General features: G+C 38.1%; 3 protein-coding genes and 1 long non-coding RNA gene across 6 annotated transcripts; 1 reads left to right on the plus strand and 3 right to left on the minus strand.

The window, feature by feature from the left end:
* Window positions 1–93: 93 nt before the first annotated feature.
* Window positions 94–9045, minus strand: LOC104764574 (regulatory-associated protein of TOR 1). Of its 3 annotated transcripts, none has more exons than XM_010488130.3 (24): window positions 8212–9039; window positions 7728–7830; window positions 7542–7624; window positions 7301–7459; window positions 7095–7211; window positions 6825–6982; window positions 6143–6297; window positions 5901–6045; window positions 5738–5816; window positions 5556–5657; window positions 5283–5366; window positions 5072–5182; window positions 4415–4768; window positions 4160–4343; window positions 3193–3759; window positions 2756–3073; window positions 2544–2670; window positions 2140–2264; window positions 1882–2027; window positions 1678–1779; window positions 1154–1239; window positions 958–1039; window positions 529–876; window positions 94–452 (listed from the first exon to the last, which is right to left on the minus strand). In XM_010488130.3, exons 1-23 carry the CDS (start codon window positions 8515–8517, stop codon window positions 538–540), a joined length of 4032 nt encoding a protein of 1343 aa, XP_010486432.1. In that variant the 5' UTR covers window positions 8518–9039; the 3' UTR covers window positions 94–452; window positions 529–537. The 3 variants fall into 3 exon arrangements, with proteins under 3 accessions (XP_010486432.1, XP_087356925.1, XP_010486431.1); XM_087500799.1 differs by having other exon boundaries at window positions 94–457; XM_010488129.3 differs by having other exon boundaries at window positions 94–876; window positions 8212–9045.
* Window positions 9046–10833: 1788 nt separating this feature from the next.
* Window positions 10834–13509, minus strand: LOC104764576 (alanine--glyoxylate aminotransferase 2 homolog 3, mitochondrial-like). Its single transcript, XM_087503328.1, has 9 exons — window positions 13092–13509; window positions 12729–12959; window positions 12439–12609; window positions 12148–12291; window positions 11876–12055; window positions 11570–11795; window positions 11359–11472; window positions 11117–11203; window positions 10834–11004 (listed from the first exon to the last, which is right to left on the minus strand). The coding sequence occupies exons 1-9, from the start codon at window positions 13332–13334 to the stop codon at window positions 10961–10963; spliced, it is 1440 nt and encodes a 479-aa protein (XP_087359454.1). The 5' UTR covers window positions 13335–13509; the 3' UTR covers window positions 10834–10960.
* Window positions 13510–14645: 1136 nt separating this feature from the next.
* On the minus strand, window positions 14646–17107 carry LOC104764577 (putative L-type lectin-domain containing receptor kinase VI.1). The gene has a single exon (XM_010488131.3). It carries the CDS (start codon window positions 16932–16934, stop codon window positions 14844–14846), a length of 2091 nt encoding a protein of 696 aa, XP_010486433.1. The 5' UTR covers window positions 16935–17107; the 3' UTR covers window positions 14646–14843.
* A 2120-nt stretch (window positions 17108–19227) lies between these two features.
* Window positions 19228–19749, plus strand: LOC147920103 (uncharacterized). The gene is made up of 3 exons (XR_015591351.1): window positions 19228–19368; window positions 19466–19520; window positions 19605–19749. It is a non-coding gene; the product is annotated as an uncharacterized LOC147920103 (long non-coding RNA).
* The last annotated feature ends 835 nt before the right edge of the window (window positions 19750–20584 follow it).

The raw sequence follows: 20584 nt of genomic DNA on the forward strand, positions 1-20584 counted from the left end.
AAAATTGCAATCAGAATAGATTATGCATGTCTATTGACTGTTTCCAACGGATCCCAACTTATCGAGATCAATTTGAACAAACAACACACTAACTTTTCTAGTATGAATCATCCTTGTAATAAATATCACGAAACTGCAAATTTTTTTTTTCCACCATTAATTTTACCATTTTTTTTACACATGAAACAAATTAGGAAACGAAAAGACTTAAATAAAGATTAATGAAAAGCAAATCACACACCCAAGAGATGAGAAAATGAAAAGCAAAAACAGGAAAACTATTTACAGACACCATTTACGTGCGTTGTTGTTGCATAGCTAGAGACAAGAACTTCTTATTTGGTGAAGCCTCCCTTCTTTTTTAATGTGTTAACTTAGATCTTCTTTTCGACGGAGGCTAACGAATACTATATAAACCACACCCACTTTACCCGACACAAAACCCACCCGACCTGCACTGATTTTTTTTTTTTTTTTGCTTTTCTTTTTATCACAAGAGCAAATGCAAATTGCAACATATTCACTTACGGTTGTGACTCATCTTGCTTGAGTGTTGTCGTGGGTGTATATGGAGACGAATGAGTCAGCAGCTCCAGCTGCTAGCAGGACCTGGTACGGATGAAATGTGAGGCAACTCACTGAACCAATCTTCTGTGCCATGAAGGACGGGTAGTATCGGATTATCCCTAGTTGTTCCCCTTGAAGGCTGAACACTTTAATAAGCTGTTTTGCAGATCCGCTCGCGATGATTGGAGCGTGTCTGTGAACAGCTAAGGCCGTGAGTGAACCCCTGTGTGCATCAATTGACAGGTATGTGTCCCTTGTTGCTCTAAGGTCAAGAAACTGTATGTCACCGGCCTGTGATGCACTCACCACCTGAAAGAAAATAAGAACAGATATTGGCCCCGGGAAAGTGACACAGAATTATCAACTCATAGATAAGCTTTGGTTTGCAACCTTTGCGGGGTCAAGTCCAGGCTGAAAACTGAGTCCAACCACCCTTTCAACTTTCTGATGAGGCCGAGTCGCGCAGACAAGCCTTCAACAGAAGAAATGATATTAAGTTACGTATTCAAATGGTGGGTCATTTTCGATTATTTTGATAAGTTATATTCAATTTTTCTGTTCAAGAATGAACTATGAAGCAACTTACGGTTCAGGTGATCGAACATCATAGAGTCTCAATGACCCATCGGCAAAACCAGCAGCAAGTTGACCTCCGTGCACTTGAGAAGCGGACTACAAAGATAACGTAAAGTAAGCAAAATTTCCATGTTTTGTACTTCTCGACCAGTTGGGAAGTATTGTTAGTTTCTTCCTGCTCATTCTAAGTTTAAACAACAATTTGCTAAGAATCAAAGACACCTACATAAATTTATTCCATGTAATAACTAAGATCAGCCCAACAGACAACCAATGAACACAAGGCTACACTTCTCTCAGATTAACTATTAAGGTCAGATTCTCTTTCGTTAAGATCCTGGAAAGATCTTTGATCAAGGAAAAGCAAGATAAACTTGCAATACAAACAAAAAGAACTATAAGGCAATCACTCGGGTATATTACTTCTTCGATTCATCAAACCGATTTAATAGATCATAATAAACTGGTCGCAAAGCATAGCATCCTAAGTGCGTTTCTAAGTTGTTAAAAATAGGGTTGTTCACGCAGACTTACAAGTGCTGTAACTCCACACTCTGAATCAGATGGAATAGATCTGACAAGCTGTTCTTTCTCCAGGTCCCAAAGTGTGACCGTTGACACCTCCCCAGAAGCATACTGTTAAATACCAGTACTCCGTAAATAACAATAAACCAAGCTTCGTAACTTGGAAAACAAAGAAGAAACACTGTGAACAACGTGATTGAAGTAATAACATACCAGGTAACCAGACTGTTGTTGCCAGTCCACGACTGCGTTCAAGTCACGTGCACCGGGCTTCTGACCCTGGATTGAAGAAAACCCAGTAACAAGCTTTTGTTTACCCTTTGTTGCATAGTTTTTCCATATCCGGACGGACCCATCGCCTACCCAAAATTCGGAAAAGCATGTGTAAGACATAAATGCCATCACTCAACAGCCATATTCAATCAACTTGCAAGCATCTGAAGACGTGGTGGCAAGAGTTGTGAATCTTACATGACGCAACAAGTAGCAGCGAATCGTCAAGTTCATTGACCAGGCAGAGCTTTGAAATTCCTTTGTCAGGAAAATCATGATTGTCAAAGCCATTGAGAAGAGTTGCTTCCTCATAGTTCCACACTCTGAGAGCAAATTACAGCGAAATACTTAGGTGCAGTTGAGGCTTCTCGATAAAATAGGTCACAAGAGAGAACATCAAAGTTTAGGAGCTTCAAAAAGAAGCTTTTTCTAAATGACTATACTAAACAAAGAGACCTGATCCAATAGATCATGCTTCTACAGGAAACACCATCTCTTTTGTTCGGAACTAGCCTGTATTTTTGCCTAACAGAGGGTTTATCTAAATGCAGGAAGTTGATTTAAGATTCAATTTTAGTGATGCTTAGATGAAACTCGCGTACCTGATCCGTTCATTCTCGTCTGCAGCAACTACAATAGGAGAGAATGGGTGAAGCAGGGCCGTCTTTGTTCCCGTTTCGAACCTCGTATCCCAGTTGGCAATAGGATTATTGTTGAGCTTGCTAATAGCTAGTCAAAGTAAAATGTAAAAAGTCAATTCAGGTAACTAGTATAGGTATGGAACAAACCAGATATAACAGATAAAACTGTTTACATGAGTGCTGGCATTTTGCAATATGCTCAAGTGCAAATTTTTCTTTTTCTTCTCTTTTGGCTGCAATTTCTTGACTAGCATCCGCACCACCAAGAAGCGGTTTAGAAAAGTGGCCACAACTCCAGCTGTAGATAGTTGATAGTGGAAGCAAACTTCGTTCAGATCCACTGACGCCTAAAAGCGGATCAGCCAATCCTGAGTCGGGTGAACTCAACAGATGAGGCCTGAACTCTAACGAACAAACTCTCCTCAGTCCACTCAGATAGTTTGTTCTAGGAGGGCTGACCGGGGGAGTCCTAAAACTTAAGGGCAGATTACCTGTCGTCAACAACAGTGTAAAATCAAAACTCACTAACATTCAGTAGTGAACAGCATCCTTAAATTAAGCAAAACTTTACATCAACTGATGATCATAAAACACTCCATAAAATAGCTACCTGCGTGCATATCAAACCATGAGGATGAACGAGCTAGCCCAGCAAGAGGAGTGTGAGATGTCGTTGCAGCTTCCCCTGGTCGGCCAGTGGGTTTCGAGGGTTTCGCAACAACCTGTTCGATTCCAATAATAGAGAGAACACGCCGTCCAAGACTTGCAATACGTGGAGATGGATCTTTAGCTAATGCAAACATAGCTCGAACGCATTGCGAATAAACAGCATTATCCAACAGTCTAGACTGATGGACAGCTCCATTGCTGACATTGTCATGCATAATTCCAGAATCAGAATGTAACGAAGAATCATCAGATAATGGAGATCCATGCATCAGCCCAGAAGAGCCAAGAGGGCTGCTTGAGATCCTAGCCTCACGAGCCACTGGTTGGCTATCAGTGCTAGCTCTGGTCAGAGGACTCATGTGTAAAGAAACAATCGTTGCACTCCCAGGATCATGGAATTTAGCTATTGAAGGGAGCGAAGTAAGCAAAGAACTTGACTGAGGCTTCCAATATGAAGCTGCGGCTAACTTTAGGTGCTGTTTGTGGCCAAAGGCAAACCGTGCAAGAGCTGTAAAGACATTAACAACAGAATGACTTGGGGACCAAATAGGAAAAACTAAATATAAGTACGCTACGCTTCAAGATGAATATGCAGAATGAACAAAGGCAAACATTTGGAAATGCACAAAACTTATATGAACTCTCTAAACTAGAGACAATATGATTTAAAGATTGTATTTACTTAAAAATGACATTCTCTCCAACTAACGCATCATATAAATTTGGGTTTCTAACTATATTGGAACTCACAAAGTTGGGCAAATGATATATTAAGAAACAGGATGTAGAGATGTATCTAATCTCATTAGGTTAGAAATATTTTACTTTGACGTAAAATGACTCTGACGCTAATTAGGAACCCACAGTCCCACGATCATGAATTTTCAAGAGTTGCATGCTTTGCGTACCTACGGCAACCTCTGCTCGGACAAGTGGACTCCCATCTGAAACTACATCTAAGAGACTTTTAATGATAGCATCTTCGGCTCTAATCTTTTCATCATCATCAAATTCATCCTCCACCACACTTTTATTAGAGTCAAACCCAATATCAAGTAAGGTACCCAGGGCAAAAACAGCAGCAGCCCTTACCTGCAAGAGAATGTTAAGGTCAGAAATTAAACTACCACACGAAGGACATTATACAGAAATCTGAGCTTCACCTCAGGTTGGGGCTCGGAAAGCAGAGGTGCCAACTTTTCAAAAGCATTTGCTTCCCTGCCCATTATTTGGGCCTCCATAAAATCTTCCCACAACTTTCCAAGACAAAGACAAAGCCATTGTAGAAACAATGGCTCTGGCTGTGGATCACTTGGTCTGGATGCTTCAAGGTGCCCCAGACAAACACCAATTAAATTAGCTTCAAGACATGCTTCCTGGCCTCGTCGATGTCCGTCAACAATGACAGCCAGAACAAAAGCAGCCATAGCTCGTTGTTCTGGAAATGCACCCGAGCTATCTAGAAATCGTATGAAATATGTATGTCCCCCATCCTTCACAAGATCAATTTGACATGACTGAAAATAAAGAGAGACCAATCAGTGTCGGAATACTCCAAGATAAGCAACTTGATTTGATGTCCAAGGATATGATATAAAAGATGCAGAGAAATATTAGGTGGTAGATATCTGCCATTCAGAATTCATGTCAGAATAAAATACAAACAGTTTTACCCATCAATGCCATGCTCAGTAAACAACAGATGTACACTAAGAAGATAGCCACAGAAAAACTAGCATAAATTTGCAGAATAAAAAGCAGACGCATGACAAACCAGCATGTTCTCCCAGAAAATAGCACATGGAATATGAGAGATCTACCTTATCAAGTGCAAGAATTTTTGTCCATATGAAAACCAGAATCTGTCTTAGCTCATTCGTTGTTGTTTGCAGAAGCTTCAGCACATATGGGAATATGCCAACAGACAAGGCCTAAAAGAATTTTTACTTCACGTGTAAAGACATAAACATGATAACAAAGAGAAACTATTTGTAAGCTTAAGGGAAAGAGAATTCATGTAAGGACGTATACCAGATCCACAGCCCATGAACCCATATCAAGAAATCTTCCAAGAAGTACAAGAGCACGAAACCGATGGCACTGGCTAAGTAACACCTGAAACAAACCAGATTCTATAAATATGCTAAAATGGCAATATTCAAACAAAACTATTCTAGAACGTCCTGAAGGAGGCCAATGAATATTCCTAAACCATATCCACACAAAACCAAGAGTTCGAAAATGACAAATGAATATGGATCTCTCTCTCAGCAAAAAGGGAAATGGGTACAGAAATCTAGGAACCTGGAGGACAATAGGCAACTGCTCCGGTGGCTTCTTATGCTCAGATCCATGATCAAGCCACACCTCAAAAGCTGTCAGTTGCTCAGTAAAAAAGGGACTTGGCTAGAAAAAGGATAGGAAAAAGTATTATCAGCAAGACAAGTGTCGGCTTATACAATGCAAGGAAACTATACTAGACAAACCTGGAACTCTGCGCTTGGGTCCACTACAAGTTGGGGAAGGTGAGAAAGACAGATTTCAGCAGCCATGTCCCATGCATCCCTGAAGAGCATGTAACGGGTAGCTGAGACAAAATCTAGACACATAACATTTTATATAACAGAGAATCTGGTTCTTGTTGAATACCACATATGATGTTGATGCGTAGGAGGCAGCATAGGGTGAGATATTGGATTACAGTTTGCAGACCGCATTATTCTCTCAGCAAGTAAGAAATTTCGGAAAAGGCTGGCGACCAGCAAGTCCTGTCTGAATAATCTCTGGAAAAGTTCTGCATGGTAAAACTAGCATTCATGAGGAACACGGTAAAGAATTCGAATTAAAGATGTTCGACCTTGATACATTATGCAGAAAGTTTTGAGAAATACCATGAGGCAGCACATTCCAGGCAATTGTATCCGTCACTGCTGTGAAAATCCAGTTCAACTCCCCTAACAACGTCTTACGGTCATTTTGCCGGCCTGGAATCCTGTCAATAAGTGATTCATCGATGATTTCTTTCAGAAGAGAACGCCTGCAGAACCTGCAATGGAAAGGCTCTTGTGAAAGCTGCAAGCTAAACTGAACTGCATAGTTCGAATCAACCGCATTCAACATAGAACAGTAATCTATTTAATGGAAAAAAAGGTTAAGAAGAAGCCCAGAACTGAAACTGCACAGCCTCAGTATCAATGAGTTATACAATAAGTATTATAGAAAGACTTCAATCAGAATGATATCATGAATCTTTGGTCTCATCAGTAAACTTTCATATGCAAAGTATTTTGGCAACTAAAGGTATCAGTCCTGATTATTTCACAATTCTCATGATATGCAGCTTTACTCACCGCACAAAAGTAAAACATATGCATAAGTTCTTCTAACTAAAACACTATGATCCATCTTTGGTATCATCGGAAACACTTACGCCAAAAAATTTGGGTGCTACCTCATGTAAAGCAAGAACATGCTTGCTAAGATTCTATAAACTAGCAAGACGGAACTTAAACTACGTTTTGTAGCAAGAAAACAGGGTACGCAAAGACAGTCAGAGATGGAAAGAGGATTTACCATTTCAACGCCATTTTAATGGGCGTTGTGAGGCAAGACGTAAAAACATCAGCTGGGAATTCAACGCTTTGAGGAAGTGTCTCATGTACATCACAAGCAGCAAGTATAATGCAGTCCCTTGAGGATCCAGAGGAACCAGAAGAACCCCAATCATGAAGCTGCCATAAAGAGTAAATGAATTTTATCATCATATGGAATCACAATTGTAGAATCAAGTCCTAAACTCGACAGGAAGAGGTGGTATATGAGTAAAGTGGTTGTTTCCTTTACCTCAGCAAAGGCATTAAGAATCATCCTAGCAGCAGAGCAGTCAAAAACGTAGATGGAGGGTGTCTTCAACCAGGAATCAAGCTCACTGATTGGCAAGGGAATGTACTGTGTATAACTCTGCGCAAACACAGGATCAATTAGCATGTGGTAACAGACGAAAAAGAAAAAGAACATAGTAGAGAAAAGAAACCGTAGTAAAAGCAGACCTTGTTGAATACCCAAATTTCACCATTAGCTGTAGGCTTTGGCACACCATGCCCATTATAATGGAATAGAACTCTCTCGGTTTTTGCATATTTCCGACAAGTCAAGCACAGCTTCCTCACCTCATCTACCGTCGGATCTAGCTGAACCTTATACCGAGCCTGAGGAAAATCATAAAATAAATATGAAAAGCGTAACTTAACAAAATAGCAATGAAGGGGTGCGGGAAAATAAATGCATCACCCTTGGTTGCCATCTCTCATACTGAGTGCTCAAGTTCTTTCCAATTGTCTCAAGAGCTTTAGGCGGTGCCATGGAAAATGGATCTGCCATCAGGGAAAAAAAAAGATATTGAGTGTGATGACAAAGAAAAAGGATAAACACGCAAAAGAAAGAGTGTAATAGGATTGAGTTGGACAAAGGTTCAACCTATCCAGGCCTCGATTCTAGCACATGGAGATATCTTTATAACATCCGGCGGATCAACAGTGATGTTCAAACACAGAACTAAAGCTACACATCCGGTTTTCATCTGCAAAGAAGAAGAATTTAAGTCAACAAAGAATATGAGACTTACAAGGATTCCTGTAGCAATCAGATCCAATAAATGCCTGATTAAGCTTACGAGAAATAAAATAAAAAAGCTTTCTGAGGAGACACTGAGATTGAAATGAAATGAAAACATGTATCTATAAGGTTCATCTCCAAAATAAAAACGCTAACATAACCTTACTCCAATAACATCACCCAACATAGTTGAAAAAAAAATAGCAGACAGTATCATGAATTCAATATAATGTAGTCCTTATATGCGCCACTCACATCATCAGTTGCACTAAACATAAAAGGATCAAATACACAAGCTAGTCTTATCATACTTGCAGCTAACAGCAATGTTGGATCGAAAACTTACTCGTTCTTTAAGCCGCCATTTGGGGATCAATACAATCTCCGAAGTCCCCAAGGGCGAAGAAGCCTCGGATGCGTCATGTCGAAGCTCGCAGAGCACAATAGTCTGAGGCAAGTATGCCATGCTGGTGGCGGTGGCGGCTCTCTCAGTAGTACCATTCCCGTAGCTACTGCTCTTAGCCTCAGAATCTTTCCTCCGTGAATCACCGTCATCGTGACTAGAGACACAGTCGTCGTCGTATCGGTGATTGGAGACCAAAGAAACAGAAGATTGCGAGAACCGAGACACCATTAAGTCTCCTAATGCCATCCAAATCGGAGAACACACCCCCGAATTAACACGGAATCACGCAAATCAAATCCTCAGCCCTAGCTTTTTATTTTGTATTGGATTGGGAGAGAAGCGACGATAAATAAATAGAAGCGAAGAAGGAGAAATCCAGATCAATCAACAAAGCCGCTGCACCAGCGGCGCAGGAGCAGAGAATCCAGCTCGGAATTAAAAAACCCTCCCAGATGGGACAGAGAAGCGGCAGAAGAAACCCTAAGAATCTAGAGAAGCGGAGGATGGTGAACGATGATGGCTACGACGGCGATTGATGTGGAAGCGGCGGCGAATTAACAACAGTGGTGGTGGTGGTGGCGGCAGAAGAGAAAAAAAAAAAGGAAAAGGAGAGAAAGTGAGGAGGATGCGAAAATTGGGATTTTGTCAAGAGAGAGAGACAAAGGGAAAGTCTTCAATGCATATTTGCGTTTTCTTTCCACTTCTCTCTCTCTCTCTCTCTCTCTCTCTCTCTCTCATTCTTTTTTTCTCCTTTCCGTTTTTAGTTTTACTCTCTTTGAGATGAAAAATATCCACTCTAATTAATTACAAAATTTAATGTTATGTTTAAGAATAAAATTGTATCCTATATGTTTTTAGGTAAGAAATTTGGAATTTAAATTTGATATACTGCAGTATGTATGTTAAATATATGACAACTGAAAATTTTGTATGCATCATGGACAAAAATGTAAATACGAACCGACTAATCAATTAACGTGAGTGATCATTGCAAATTCAATCTGAAATTTTTATTAAAATGCAACTTAAACCTGATTTTTGTTCTGAATTCTGATCATGATTTATGTCCATATATAAAAATAAAATAAAAAACTGCCAAAGAAAAAGAACTCTAAAAGTCATAGTTCTGTCAAACCATAACTCTCCCACGGTCACTTTAATGTTATGTGACTTGTGTAATTACAGTGAGAAATAGATTAAAAGAGTAGCAGAGAAACGACACAAAGTACAACTGAAACGTTTGAGAGAGAAAAGTACAACTACGTAAGCTCTGAATTGTAGTTGTGAGTTGTGACTTTCATCAGAAGCTCTGTTCAGTGTTACGTGTGACCTTATAACCCCCATAAACTCTTTGAATAACCCCCCCCCCTACGGGCTACGATAGAACATTTATCATTCCGGCCGTATAGGTACAACGGTGCAAGTAGAGATCATCATGCGTGCACACACTTAGCGAATCTACCTATCTGTGAAAACAATAACCATCGCTTCAGAAGGACAGATTTACTTTTATTTTTATTTTGTTATATGTATATATATTAATTTATAATTTAGCCAAAAAGGACAAATTGTCTATATTTTTTTCTCAGTGATTAAACCTTTCAGGCTTAGCAACTCCTTGTATTGAAAAAAATCCAAAATACAATACATATATAAAAAAAAAGCCTTACTACCTTCATTCCTATATGGAGCTTTGCAAAAAATTACCCTACAACCTTACACATCAAAACACCGATATGTGCCAGTTTGCATCCATTCAAAATTTGTGAAATTTTATAGATTTAACGTATTTTTTCTAAACATCCACGATCTGGTATTTGGTGCTCGATTAAAAGAATCGACCAATATTTCATTTTCTAGAACATAGTTTATATAAATCGTATACATTATATAATATATATAAAAAATATATTTTTTTTTCTAAAATATAGTTATCTCATCGTGTTAATTAACTAAAAATTCATGTCATCATTTAATCAGTTAATACTTTTGATTCCATCGTAGTGATCATTATTTTTGTTTAATTGTTTTTGTTTCTAATGACCATTGCTACTTAAATATAGTATTTAATAACCAATACTAGATAATAGTAGTAGTACTATAAATGAAGGGAAGTAAAAGTTGATCGTTTAAAGAACTATAATCAGTTTGTTTGTCTGAATAACAACATCAAAGGCCAGCTGCAAGGTCAGTAGTAAAAGACCACACATCTCTTTCGCTCTCTCTTTGACTTCGGAATCGATAAAACACATATATTCTATTTGATGGGAACGACACTGAGCGTACTTGAAGAACTCATGCATGATCTTCGTGCTGACATGTCTAGCCTCAGCGATCACGGAAACTCTCCGGATGTCCTCTACCTACTCCGCCGCAACTCCCGTCACCTTGCCTTTTGATGACCAACCGCTTTGCCCCACAGGTTTATCATCATTGAAATTACTCAAAACTCGAAACTTCGGATTATTATATGCAGTACATATTGGCGCACATATCATTCCGATAATATCACAGCGACTTTTAATTTATAGGTTATACCAAGTGCATGTATATATATAGTAGTACACTTAATTAGTTATGTGATATAATTTGGTAAAAACCAATTGAAATATTAATGTAGTTTACATGTTGTACTGTGTTATTTATGCACAAGGGTGAATGATCATAATGATCAGATAAAGAGAGTACATCACATCTTCGACATAGCGTGATCCATCACATCCACAAGGAAATCTACAATATAAAAGATTCGAAGAATAGTTAGGATATAGAAGAATGGAATTGAAGAATCGATATCCTATTTGAACGTATTTAATTAAGTAACATCAAAGTGTATGGAGCTAACCAGCGTCAGAGAGGGTAAAGCAGAGAGGAGGAGTGATTCTGAAGACGTTCCCATAGAATCCACCTTTCCCCACCAACACTCCCATTTCTTGTACCAAAAGATTCATATTCAATGCATAAGTAGCTTCGGATAGGATAATCAATACATTTTCATTTTTTATTTTTATTGTGCTTAGAGAAATAGCTAGTCACCAATTCCATTATGGATCGGACCGGTTTGGTTTAGTATTGAACACAACTAACCTTTCAGTTGATCCATTAAATGAAGGGTCTCTGTTTTAGCAGGAGTCTTTAAGTCACGGTCTCTGACAAACTCAACTCCAAGCATCAATCCTCTTCCTCTCACGTCTCCGATGACTAAAACACATTAGAGAAAAGATATAAGATTTCAACCAAAAAAATAAAGGAACAAATTAAACATATATGTGTTTAGTTTGGACAAGAAAGAACTCACGTTCGTGTTTATTTTTGAGAAGTGTAAGTCTATGTTTGAGATGTGAGCCAACGAGCAAAGTGTTCTCTTGGAGCTTCTCTTCGTGAATGACTCTAAGGACTGCGTGTCCTGCTGCCGTACACATTGGGTTTCCGCCGAAGGTATTAAAGTAACTCCGACGGCTTAAAACGTCGGCGATCTCCGGTGTTGTCACAACCGCTCCAAGTGGTATACCGTTACCGATCCCCTGTAAGTTCATATTAGAATCGATGATGATAATAATGATGCATCATGAATGGACCATGATGTTGAATGATAATGGTGAACCTTAGCCATGGTGACGATGTCAGGGACAACACCATGGGACTGGAATCCCCAGAAATTGGTTCCGGTACGAGCGAAACCGGATTGGACTTCATCGGCAATGCAAACTCCTCCGGCTCTCCTCACAGTGTCGTACACCGCCGGTAAGTATCCCGGAGCTAGCTCTACTATTCCTCCAACTCCCTATTTCAAAACATCAGCTACATTATTAAATACATACATGCATATTTAAAACAATAAATTATTTTTATTAAAAAAATGCATATAGATCTTGCCTGGATAGATTCGCCGATGAAACCGGCGACTTGGCCGGATGTTCCGAATTGGATAAGATCTTGAACATCACTTGCATACTTTTCACCGTCGGATCCAAATATTCCTCTGTAAGGATCTGGATTTATGGCGTGATGAACTCCACTCTGTTGCAAAGTTGATGATTAATTAGTATATTTACTAACAATTAAGGTTTATACCTACAAATTGAAAATATATAGCCAAGAAACGGAAATGGAAAGATCCATGCATGGTCTCTGTTAACAATTTTGTAGATTGAGAGGGAAAAGAACCTGAACGACGTTGAATTTCCAATTGGACTGAGCAGTAGCTCCCATAGTGGCAGCTGCGTTTCCATGATAAGAGTTCCTAAGCGAAACGATGTCGTTACATCCTGTATACAGCCTAGCCATCATCATCGCCAGCTCATTCGCCTCCGTACCTGAATTCGTGAAAAACACTACCTACATAATAAACACACGGTTATATGCCTTTGCCTTGCTGGTGAAGTCATCGATCAACCCTACTACAATAAAACCTTAAGTATTAATTACACAACTCAAAAATATTTTTACTTTTTTACCTTGAGATCTCCGGGAAGATTGGAGACGAGGGCTTCAGCAAAATCGGAGATGGTGTGGTTAAGGTAAAGGATGGTGGAGTGTTGAATAAGCTTTAGTTGTTTGATGACGGAGTTAACTACTTCTGGATGGCTATGGCCGCACGAAACAGTCGCTATGCCTCCGAAAGCATCTAAATATCTCCGCCCCGTCTCGTCGAACACATACTGCATCTTTCCCTCCACAATGTTTAACTGTTATCATCAACGACAGTAAAAAAAAAAAAAAAAAAAAAAAAAAAAAAAAAAAAAAACAGAGTAAGCAGCCCTAGTCGCTGACAACAAAAGGGTTTCGTTTTAATGAGGTTTAAAGCGGCGTCGTTTTACGGGTGTGTTGTAGAAGTGAAACAGAGCGGGGCTGAGGAACTCTCGCCGCTTTGCTATGATCTCTGCCGTGGAGGGACCGTCGTAAGGCGACGGTGAATAATTGAAAGGGGGCATTTTCGGAACTTTTGTCTCGGTCTCGCGAACGGAGGTTGTTCTCTGAGCAACCGTCTGTGAGAATCCATGACGCTGAAGAAGATAATTGTTCCGTTTCAGTAGTGAATTAACCGCCGTAAACCTCCGCATTTTTCACCACCGTTAAAACGTCGGCAGAGATCTTTTGAGAGATAGAGAGAGAGGAGATAGAGTATGTGACTTATGGCAAGAGTTCGTCTTCTATAAAAAGGCGTAAAATTGATTTTATATAAGCAAATTTAATTTGTTATCAGCTGAAGCGTGTCCTTTTGTTTAGGCATTCTTTGAGAAAATTAATGATCCCAGTTTACTTTATACAGTATTAAACTTACGTATATCTTACGTAAGTTATATAAGCAAGTACATGAAAACTATACTTCAAAAAACTCCACTTATTAAGTAAATATTATAATCATGATCATAGATAAGATGAGCAAGTAAGCACCTTAATTAACCCAACCATAGCGTCAAAGCTATTGTATTATATATAGTTTTCTTTAGTTTGGTTGGCGTAATATAATTAACTAGTAGGATAGTGATGATAGTCTGATTCATGGTTCTATACAAGGAATCACGTATAAAACAAGATGCACGGTGTATCTGAAGCATATTAACACGTATCACATTAACAAAACAAGTGAATTATAAAATTGTTTTTTTGTTTTTTATTATCAAAGGGTTGTGTTTATTATGAAAATTCAGTTATGTTCATAACGAAATCATTGGCTCTTCTAAACGCTAGCCAATTGCAAATTTCTACGCTTTCTTTTCAAATACACGTTTCTAATTATTGGCAACCTATCATGAACCTGGACACAAACTGAGGCATTGGTTCGTAATTCACTTGTCGTTGTGCTATGAAAGTGAAACCGTCAACCTACCAAGCTCATATCATAATAATTTTGAATCGCTTCTTCAAATAATTGGGCAATCACAATATTTTTCTTTAGTATTTTCTATTTCCTTCTCTTGAAAATGCTATAGAAACGATCCAATCAAGCTGTTACGTATGGAAAGAATATGGAACGGACGGACATGTTAGTCTTATCTTCTGTCAATCTCATTTCGTAAAGTCTCAAATATCAATCTCTCATCGCATGCCAGGTATTCACACTTTAATTACATCAAAGTTTAAAGAGAACGAGTCATCATGTTAGGACTTTATTGTCTTTTTGACATAGTCATCACCAATCAAAGTCGTAGTTGACTACACAACTACACAAGCGAACTAAACGGAATAATGTAATTTGTTTTCATTGGAATAAGATATTTGTTTGCTATGTGAATGTGAATTTGTACAATCAACCCCTATATCACTCATCATAATGGGTTCCACTAGACCATAATCCACAAACGCATCATATATATACATCTGAGTTTAAGATATCAAACTAAATAAGATTGTAGTTCGTTCGTTCCTTAGCATTACTTCTGTTTTAACCATTCCATTAGTTAAATTGTTACACAATTTTCAAACATGTGAAATTAAGATTGCGCTACATCAAGCGGTAAGTACTAAGTATTAAAGACCATACCAAGTTAACAATGTCCTGTTTTTTTTAAAGAAAGCTATACTATAAGTGCTATGCGCGCATAAAGTGATAAAACTATCTACCAGTACTAACGATATGAGCTTGAAGAAACCTCCGAACAAGACGAAAAAGTATTCGAGGTCGAGGCTTTATCGGATGAAACATAACCTACAACATTTATTCCAAGATCATCCCTCGAAGAATCTGAGAATCCCCAATTTTCATCAATCCGTGGAACATCCTCTTCGCCGTTTAAATATCTAAGCACCATTCTCATCGATGGCCGAGATTTTGGTTTCTGATGGCAACATAGTAGTCCAACAGCAAGAGCTAATTTAGCCTCTATGCCATTGAAGCTAGATCCGAGTTTCTGATCCACGGCGCTAAGTATCCCACCATTTGCGTGGAACTCCATGACCCAATCAGCTAAGAAGAAGTCACCTGATGAGTTCGTTGGTCTATTCCCACAAACGATTTCTAACAACAAAACGCCAAACGCGAAAACGTCAGACGCGGTGGAACCTTTGCCGTTACGTGTCAGCTCAGGCGCCATGTAACCTAAAGTACCAACGACTTTCGTGGTTTGCGATAGCGTTCCGCGTTCATAAAGCCTAGCGAGTCCAAAATCTCCTAATTTAGCGTTCATATCTTCATCAATAAGAACATTGCTAGCTTTCACGTCTCTATGAATCACAATTTGTTCCCATTCTTCGTGAAGATACAACAGACCCGACGCGATTCCCTTTATGATATCGAAACGTACGTCCCACGGCAAAACAACGCCGTTTCTTCTCGGTGTTCTGTACAGCAACGAGTCGAGGCTCCCGTTGGGAATATAATCATAAACTAACAAAAGGTCGTTTTTGTGTTTACACCATCCTTGAAGATTCACGAGGTTCTTGTGCCCTAATCTTCCTAAACTCTCGATCTCTGCTACAAATTCTCTAACACCTTGTAAGCTGTTTGAAGTTATCTTCTTCACTGCGATCGGACCCGAAGAAGATAGGTTTCCTCTGTAAACAATCCCAAATCCTCCAGTACCAATGATCTCACTCTCTTTGAATCTCTTCGTTGCTAAGTAGAGATCTCTGTATTTGAATCTATGAGGATAATCAATCTCCCAGTCCTCTAAAATCTCATCCTCTTGGATTTGCCTTTTGTACATGACAAATACAAACAGTAACACAAGCAAGACCACTGTAACGATCGATAGGGCTACAATCAAAGCAACGACTTGAGAAGTGTAACCTTTCTTGTCACGCAAGCTTGTTTTTGGAGGTGGAGGATCAGGAAGTTGCTCGAGATGAAGCCAGTCCGCCTTTGGGTTTTCTCCACAGCTAGCAAAACTCCAACCCATTACATAGTGAGCACTAGACTGGTCTTTCCCAGTCGCGGCTGTGAACCCTACGTACATTTCCTCCTCCACGATCCCCGTCAGCTCTGAAACTCGCCGCGAGATCAGAGGCTTTTCGGGTTTTGACTCTAGTCGCGTCGGATAGATTGTAACGTTTAAGATTTCGCTGGATCCGTCGTAGTCGACGTGAACTCTGATTGGTTCGCCGCTATCGAGCTGAAAATCCTCTTTTCGATCAGCGGTCTCGTAATAGATGAGCGGCTCTTGTACCTCGGAGGAGAGATTGTTGAAATTGAGACCGATGTGGTTTCCTCTTCTGTCGGCACCGTCTTTAAATCCTTGTACCGTGTCGAATTCCAAAGCGAACACGTGATTCGATTTGTTCCCGTTGTTGTATCTGTTCAAAAGCCCTAAATACTGTGCTGATTCGGCTCCGGGACGATTCGGGGTCGGAGAAAGTGTGAACGTGAATCCAAAACCACCGTTTCCGGGACTTGAAGGGATAATGACAAAGACAAAAGAGGAGCTAAAGGAACATACTTTGAAGTTGGTTGAGTTGGTGTAGTCACGTAATCTAATCGGTTCGCGGTAAAACGCTGTTCCAGTGGCGTTGTGGTTCCGATCAGTTAGCCTAAGAAGACCATTGTCGTGTTGGATTGTCGAAGCTCCTTCTGCTTGAATTGCCGTTTGGCTTCCTTTGAAACCTTTGAATGTGAATTTTGCTGCTGTTGTGGCGTCAACAGGAACAGAACATTTAAAAACGTTTGATGATAGAATTAGAAAGAGCAAAAGCATGAAGGAGGTTATGAATCTTGATATGCCCATGGGGAGTATCTTGAGCTTTTGACTTTGATTTTATGAAGTAAAAGATAAGATTTGAGTTTAAGGAAGGCTCAAGTATGGACATCTTTTTATGCTCTCTCAACGAATAATGAAGTAGAAATGTTCAAAGTCAAGGTCTTTTGGACTATTTGTGTGGTCGGTTTTTGTGATTTTGTGTGGAGAAGACGGCTTTCATGATATTCACGTAAATGCGTATTAATACTTTTACAAGATAAAATTGACCGAAAAAAAAATGACAAAACAAAGTAGTTGACTTATTATTACGTAGTGAAGAGACCGCTAAATCTGACCCTTATTTTGATTGTTTTTTTTTTTTAAATGTCATTTGTTTTTCTGACCCTTATTCCATCTATCATTCTTTTTTTCGAAATTGTTTTGATATTTTTGTAATGTGTGATTGTAGTGAGGAAATGATTGCTGGAGAGTGTTCGTGGACTTTTCAAACCAGTTGGAAGACTTATTATTGAAAGATATCTAATATATAATTAGTGGAGCTATTTAACAGGCTTATGTTTTAAGATTTTAATTTGTATTTAGATGAAATACATTCAAAAGTTTATTATATATTATTTTTAATAAAAAATATATTCAAAAGTTTCAAATCCAACTGTTTTGTTAATGTTTGAAATTCGTACGAGAATACTCATTTAAGTAAATATTAAAAAATATAAAATTCCTTCATATATTTAAAATAACTCTGTATTTGAGGACAATCACTAATTCCCATGATGAAAATCCATTCTTTAACAAGTTTTGATTTTTTTTTTATGTATCTATCTAGTTTTCTAAGGGACTTTGATTTTTTTTTTTAAATAAATGTTTTGATCCTTTTGTTATATGTGATTTGTAGTGAGGGATAGGATAGTAGAGTTTGTTTGCAAGTAACATCCGATTAAGGATGTTCTTGGTCTCTGGGGATATTTATCCTGTGGAAGTCTTGACTACATGGCTTGGCTTGGCGGAGGAGATGGACCTTCCGTAAATATTTGTCTGATCTTTTGTTTTATCAAAAATAAGAAATGATTTTGTAGTTAAGATGTGGATATTATTATAATTCGGCTCTTCAAGATCCATAAACCAAAGTAGAAAGTGTCTTTTGTCTGATTTATATTTGGCTTATGTTATATGCCTTGTTTTAAAAATTCCCGTCTAGCACCGTTTACGCTCTGCAAAATCGCTAGACCCACCCTCTCTGCCTCGATTAATGACTAATTTCCGCCTAGCATCAATTGTCAGATTATATCTGTCTAATTTGATTATAATTTGTCTAATCCGATTACTTTCAGCTTTGTGTATACCGATTATTTTTGGAACTAAATATAAATCAGACATATATATTTATGTTATTTCGACATTTAAATCAAGAGTTTATGATGTTTTACAATAACTAATATATAAACTTTTAATAAAAATCATAATTTTAAAGACAATATTATAGTTCCCTTTATATTTTCTTTTAACATAAACAGAATTATACATATATTTAATCCAATATATTTTAATTTTATTACAAATTTAATAAAATAACCCTAAAACTAAAATATATATATATTATTCTTTCAGCAAGTAAGGAATTTAGGAAAAGGCTAGCGACCAACAAGTCCTGTCTAAATAATCTCTGGAATTGTTCTGCAGGGTAAAACTAACATAACATTCATGAGGAGCACGGTAAAGAAGTTGAGTTAAAGATGTTTGACCTTGATACACTATGCAAAAAAGTTTTGAGAAATACTATGAGGCAGCACATTCCATGCAATTGTATCCGTCACTGCTGTGTGTGAATATCCAGTTCAACTCCCCTAACAACGTTTTACGGTCATTTTGCCGGCCTGGAATCCTGTCAATAAGTGATTCATGGATGATTTCTTTCAGAAGATATCATCTTCCGTTTACAACAACAGACTTGTAATTGTTCGGTTTGTGTGTCTCTCTTGTGTTTTTTTTTTACTTCTCGAGAGATGCCAACACTTGTGGTTTTTTTGTAAGAAAAATACTTAGGGTGACGTAGAGACATTGGTAGAATCAAAGCATCATCCATCATCATATAGACATTATTAACTTAGATAGACTTGGCGGTAGTCACTTAAATAAAAGGGAATTGTTCATCTTTTTTACTATATATATTTTTTTTGGACATATACTAAATTTCGCATGACCTTCAAATAAAGTTTAAAAACAATTTGGGCTAAGGCCCAACAGGATATAGAGATAAAAGAAATTAAAGGCCCATTTCACCCTATTTAACACCCCTTTTGAAGCGCAGAAAGAAAAGGGCAGACGAGGAAGAGCGAACCTAATTGTGTGCCGAGTATGTCGCGGTTGAGTCACCTGAGATCTGTCGCTACGCTGGCAACACGCGGAGGGAGAGGGCTTCCCTCTGGCCGCAATATCTCTTCGTCCACCGTTATTAGCAAAGGTAAAGTTAAGATCGAAAGCTTTGATTTTTATTTTCATCGGGTTACTGATTTTTTTTTTTTTTTTTTTTTTTAATGTTGCGCTCGTTGTGATTGTAGTTGGGAATGGATTTGTTAGTGTTGGAAAACTCACGGCAGGATACGCACTAGGTAGGTATAGAGAGAGATTGAGAGATTTCTTTTTTCATTCCATCTTAATCTATGCATTTATTTAACAAAAAAACCTTATATGTGAAAGGTTATTTCGTGCTTGAGGATAAGGAGAGGAAAGGAAGAGGCTCGTGGAGGAGGAGAAGGAGAAAGTGAGGAAGGAATTTCATAGTAGTAGTAAATAAGATCGGAAGAATCAAAAAAAAAATAATAAGAAATGTTTGTTTGTGTTTCCTTTTTTGTTTGTTTGTTGGGATATTATTATTATAAATTCGGGTTTTCAAAATCCCAGAAACCAAAACTAGAATAGTTGAAGAATGTGTCTCTCTTTTGGCTTTTAGTATGTTATATTGTATGTGTTTTACAACATAAGTAGTATAATTTACCGAGTCTGGTTTGATATGGTGTGCTTTTTTAATAATTTTACCTGTGGCTTTTTATTTATTTTTTTAACGATTTGTTCCCCCATTCTTCATCAATCTCTGTATTTGAAATTTGAATCATGGAATTGAATGTATTGTGAAAGATAAATCAATTTTCCCCAAACCTCTAAATCTGTGCACTGTTTTGGTTATACATTTCGTTAGCCCATTACGCAAATTAAAAACATATGGGCTTGGCCCAAATCGGCGTCCACTTTCGGTAAGCAGTAAAGGTTATATATGTCTGTCTAACAATAATAATAATAATAAACTTAACACTGATTTTAAAATCAAAATTCAGATCTATCCCCTTCAATTTCTCCTCTAGGGCTGGGTATAAAAACCGTATCCGAATTCCCAATCCGGAATCTGATCCGAAAACCGAGTTTGGGTTAGGTACAGGTTTGCCTATAAAACTCTATTGGGTTCTATTTTCTAATATCCGTGAGTTTGAGTTAGGGTCGGATAATATCCGGTACCCATTTGGGTACCCATTAAACCGGAAAGCATAAACATATTTATTGAGTACCCATTAAACTGGAAAGCATAAACATATTTATAATATTTATCATTAATATAATGCAATTATCCCAAAATTATGATTATAATTTTGAATATTTCATTTAGTTTTATACCTAAATATCAA

This window comes from Camelina sativa, chromosome 19 (genome assembly GCF_030686135.1).
Source record: "Camelina sativa cultivar CO46 ecotype springtype chromosome 19, ASM3068613v1".
Lineage (NCBI taxonomy): Eukaryota > Viridiplantae > Streptophyta > Magnoliopsida > Brassicales > Brassicaceae > Camelina > Camelina sativa.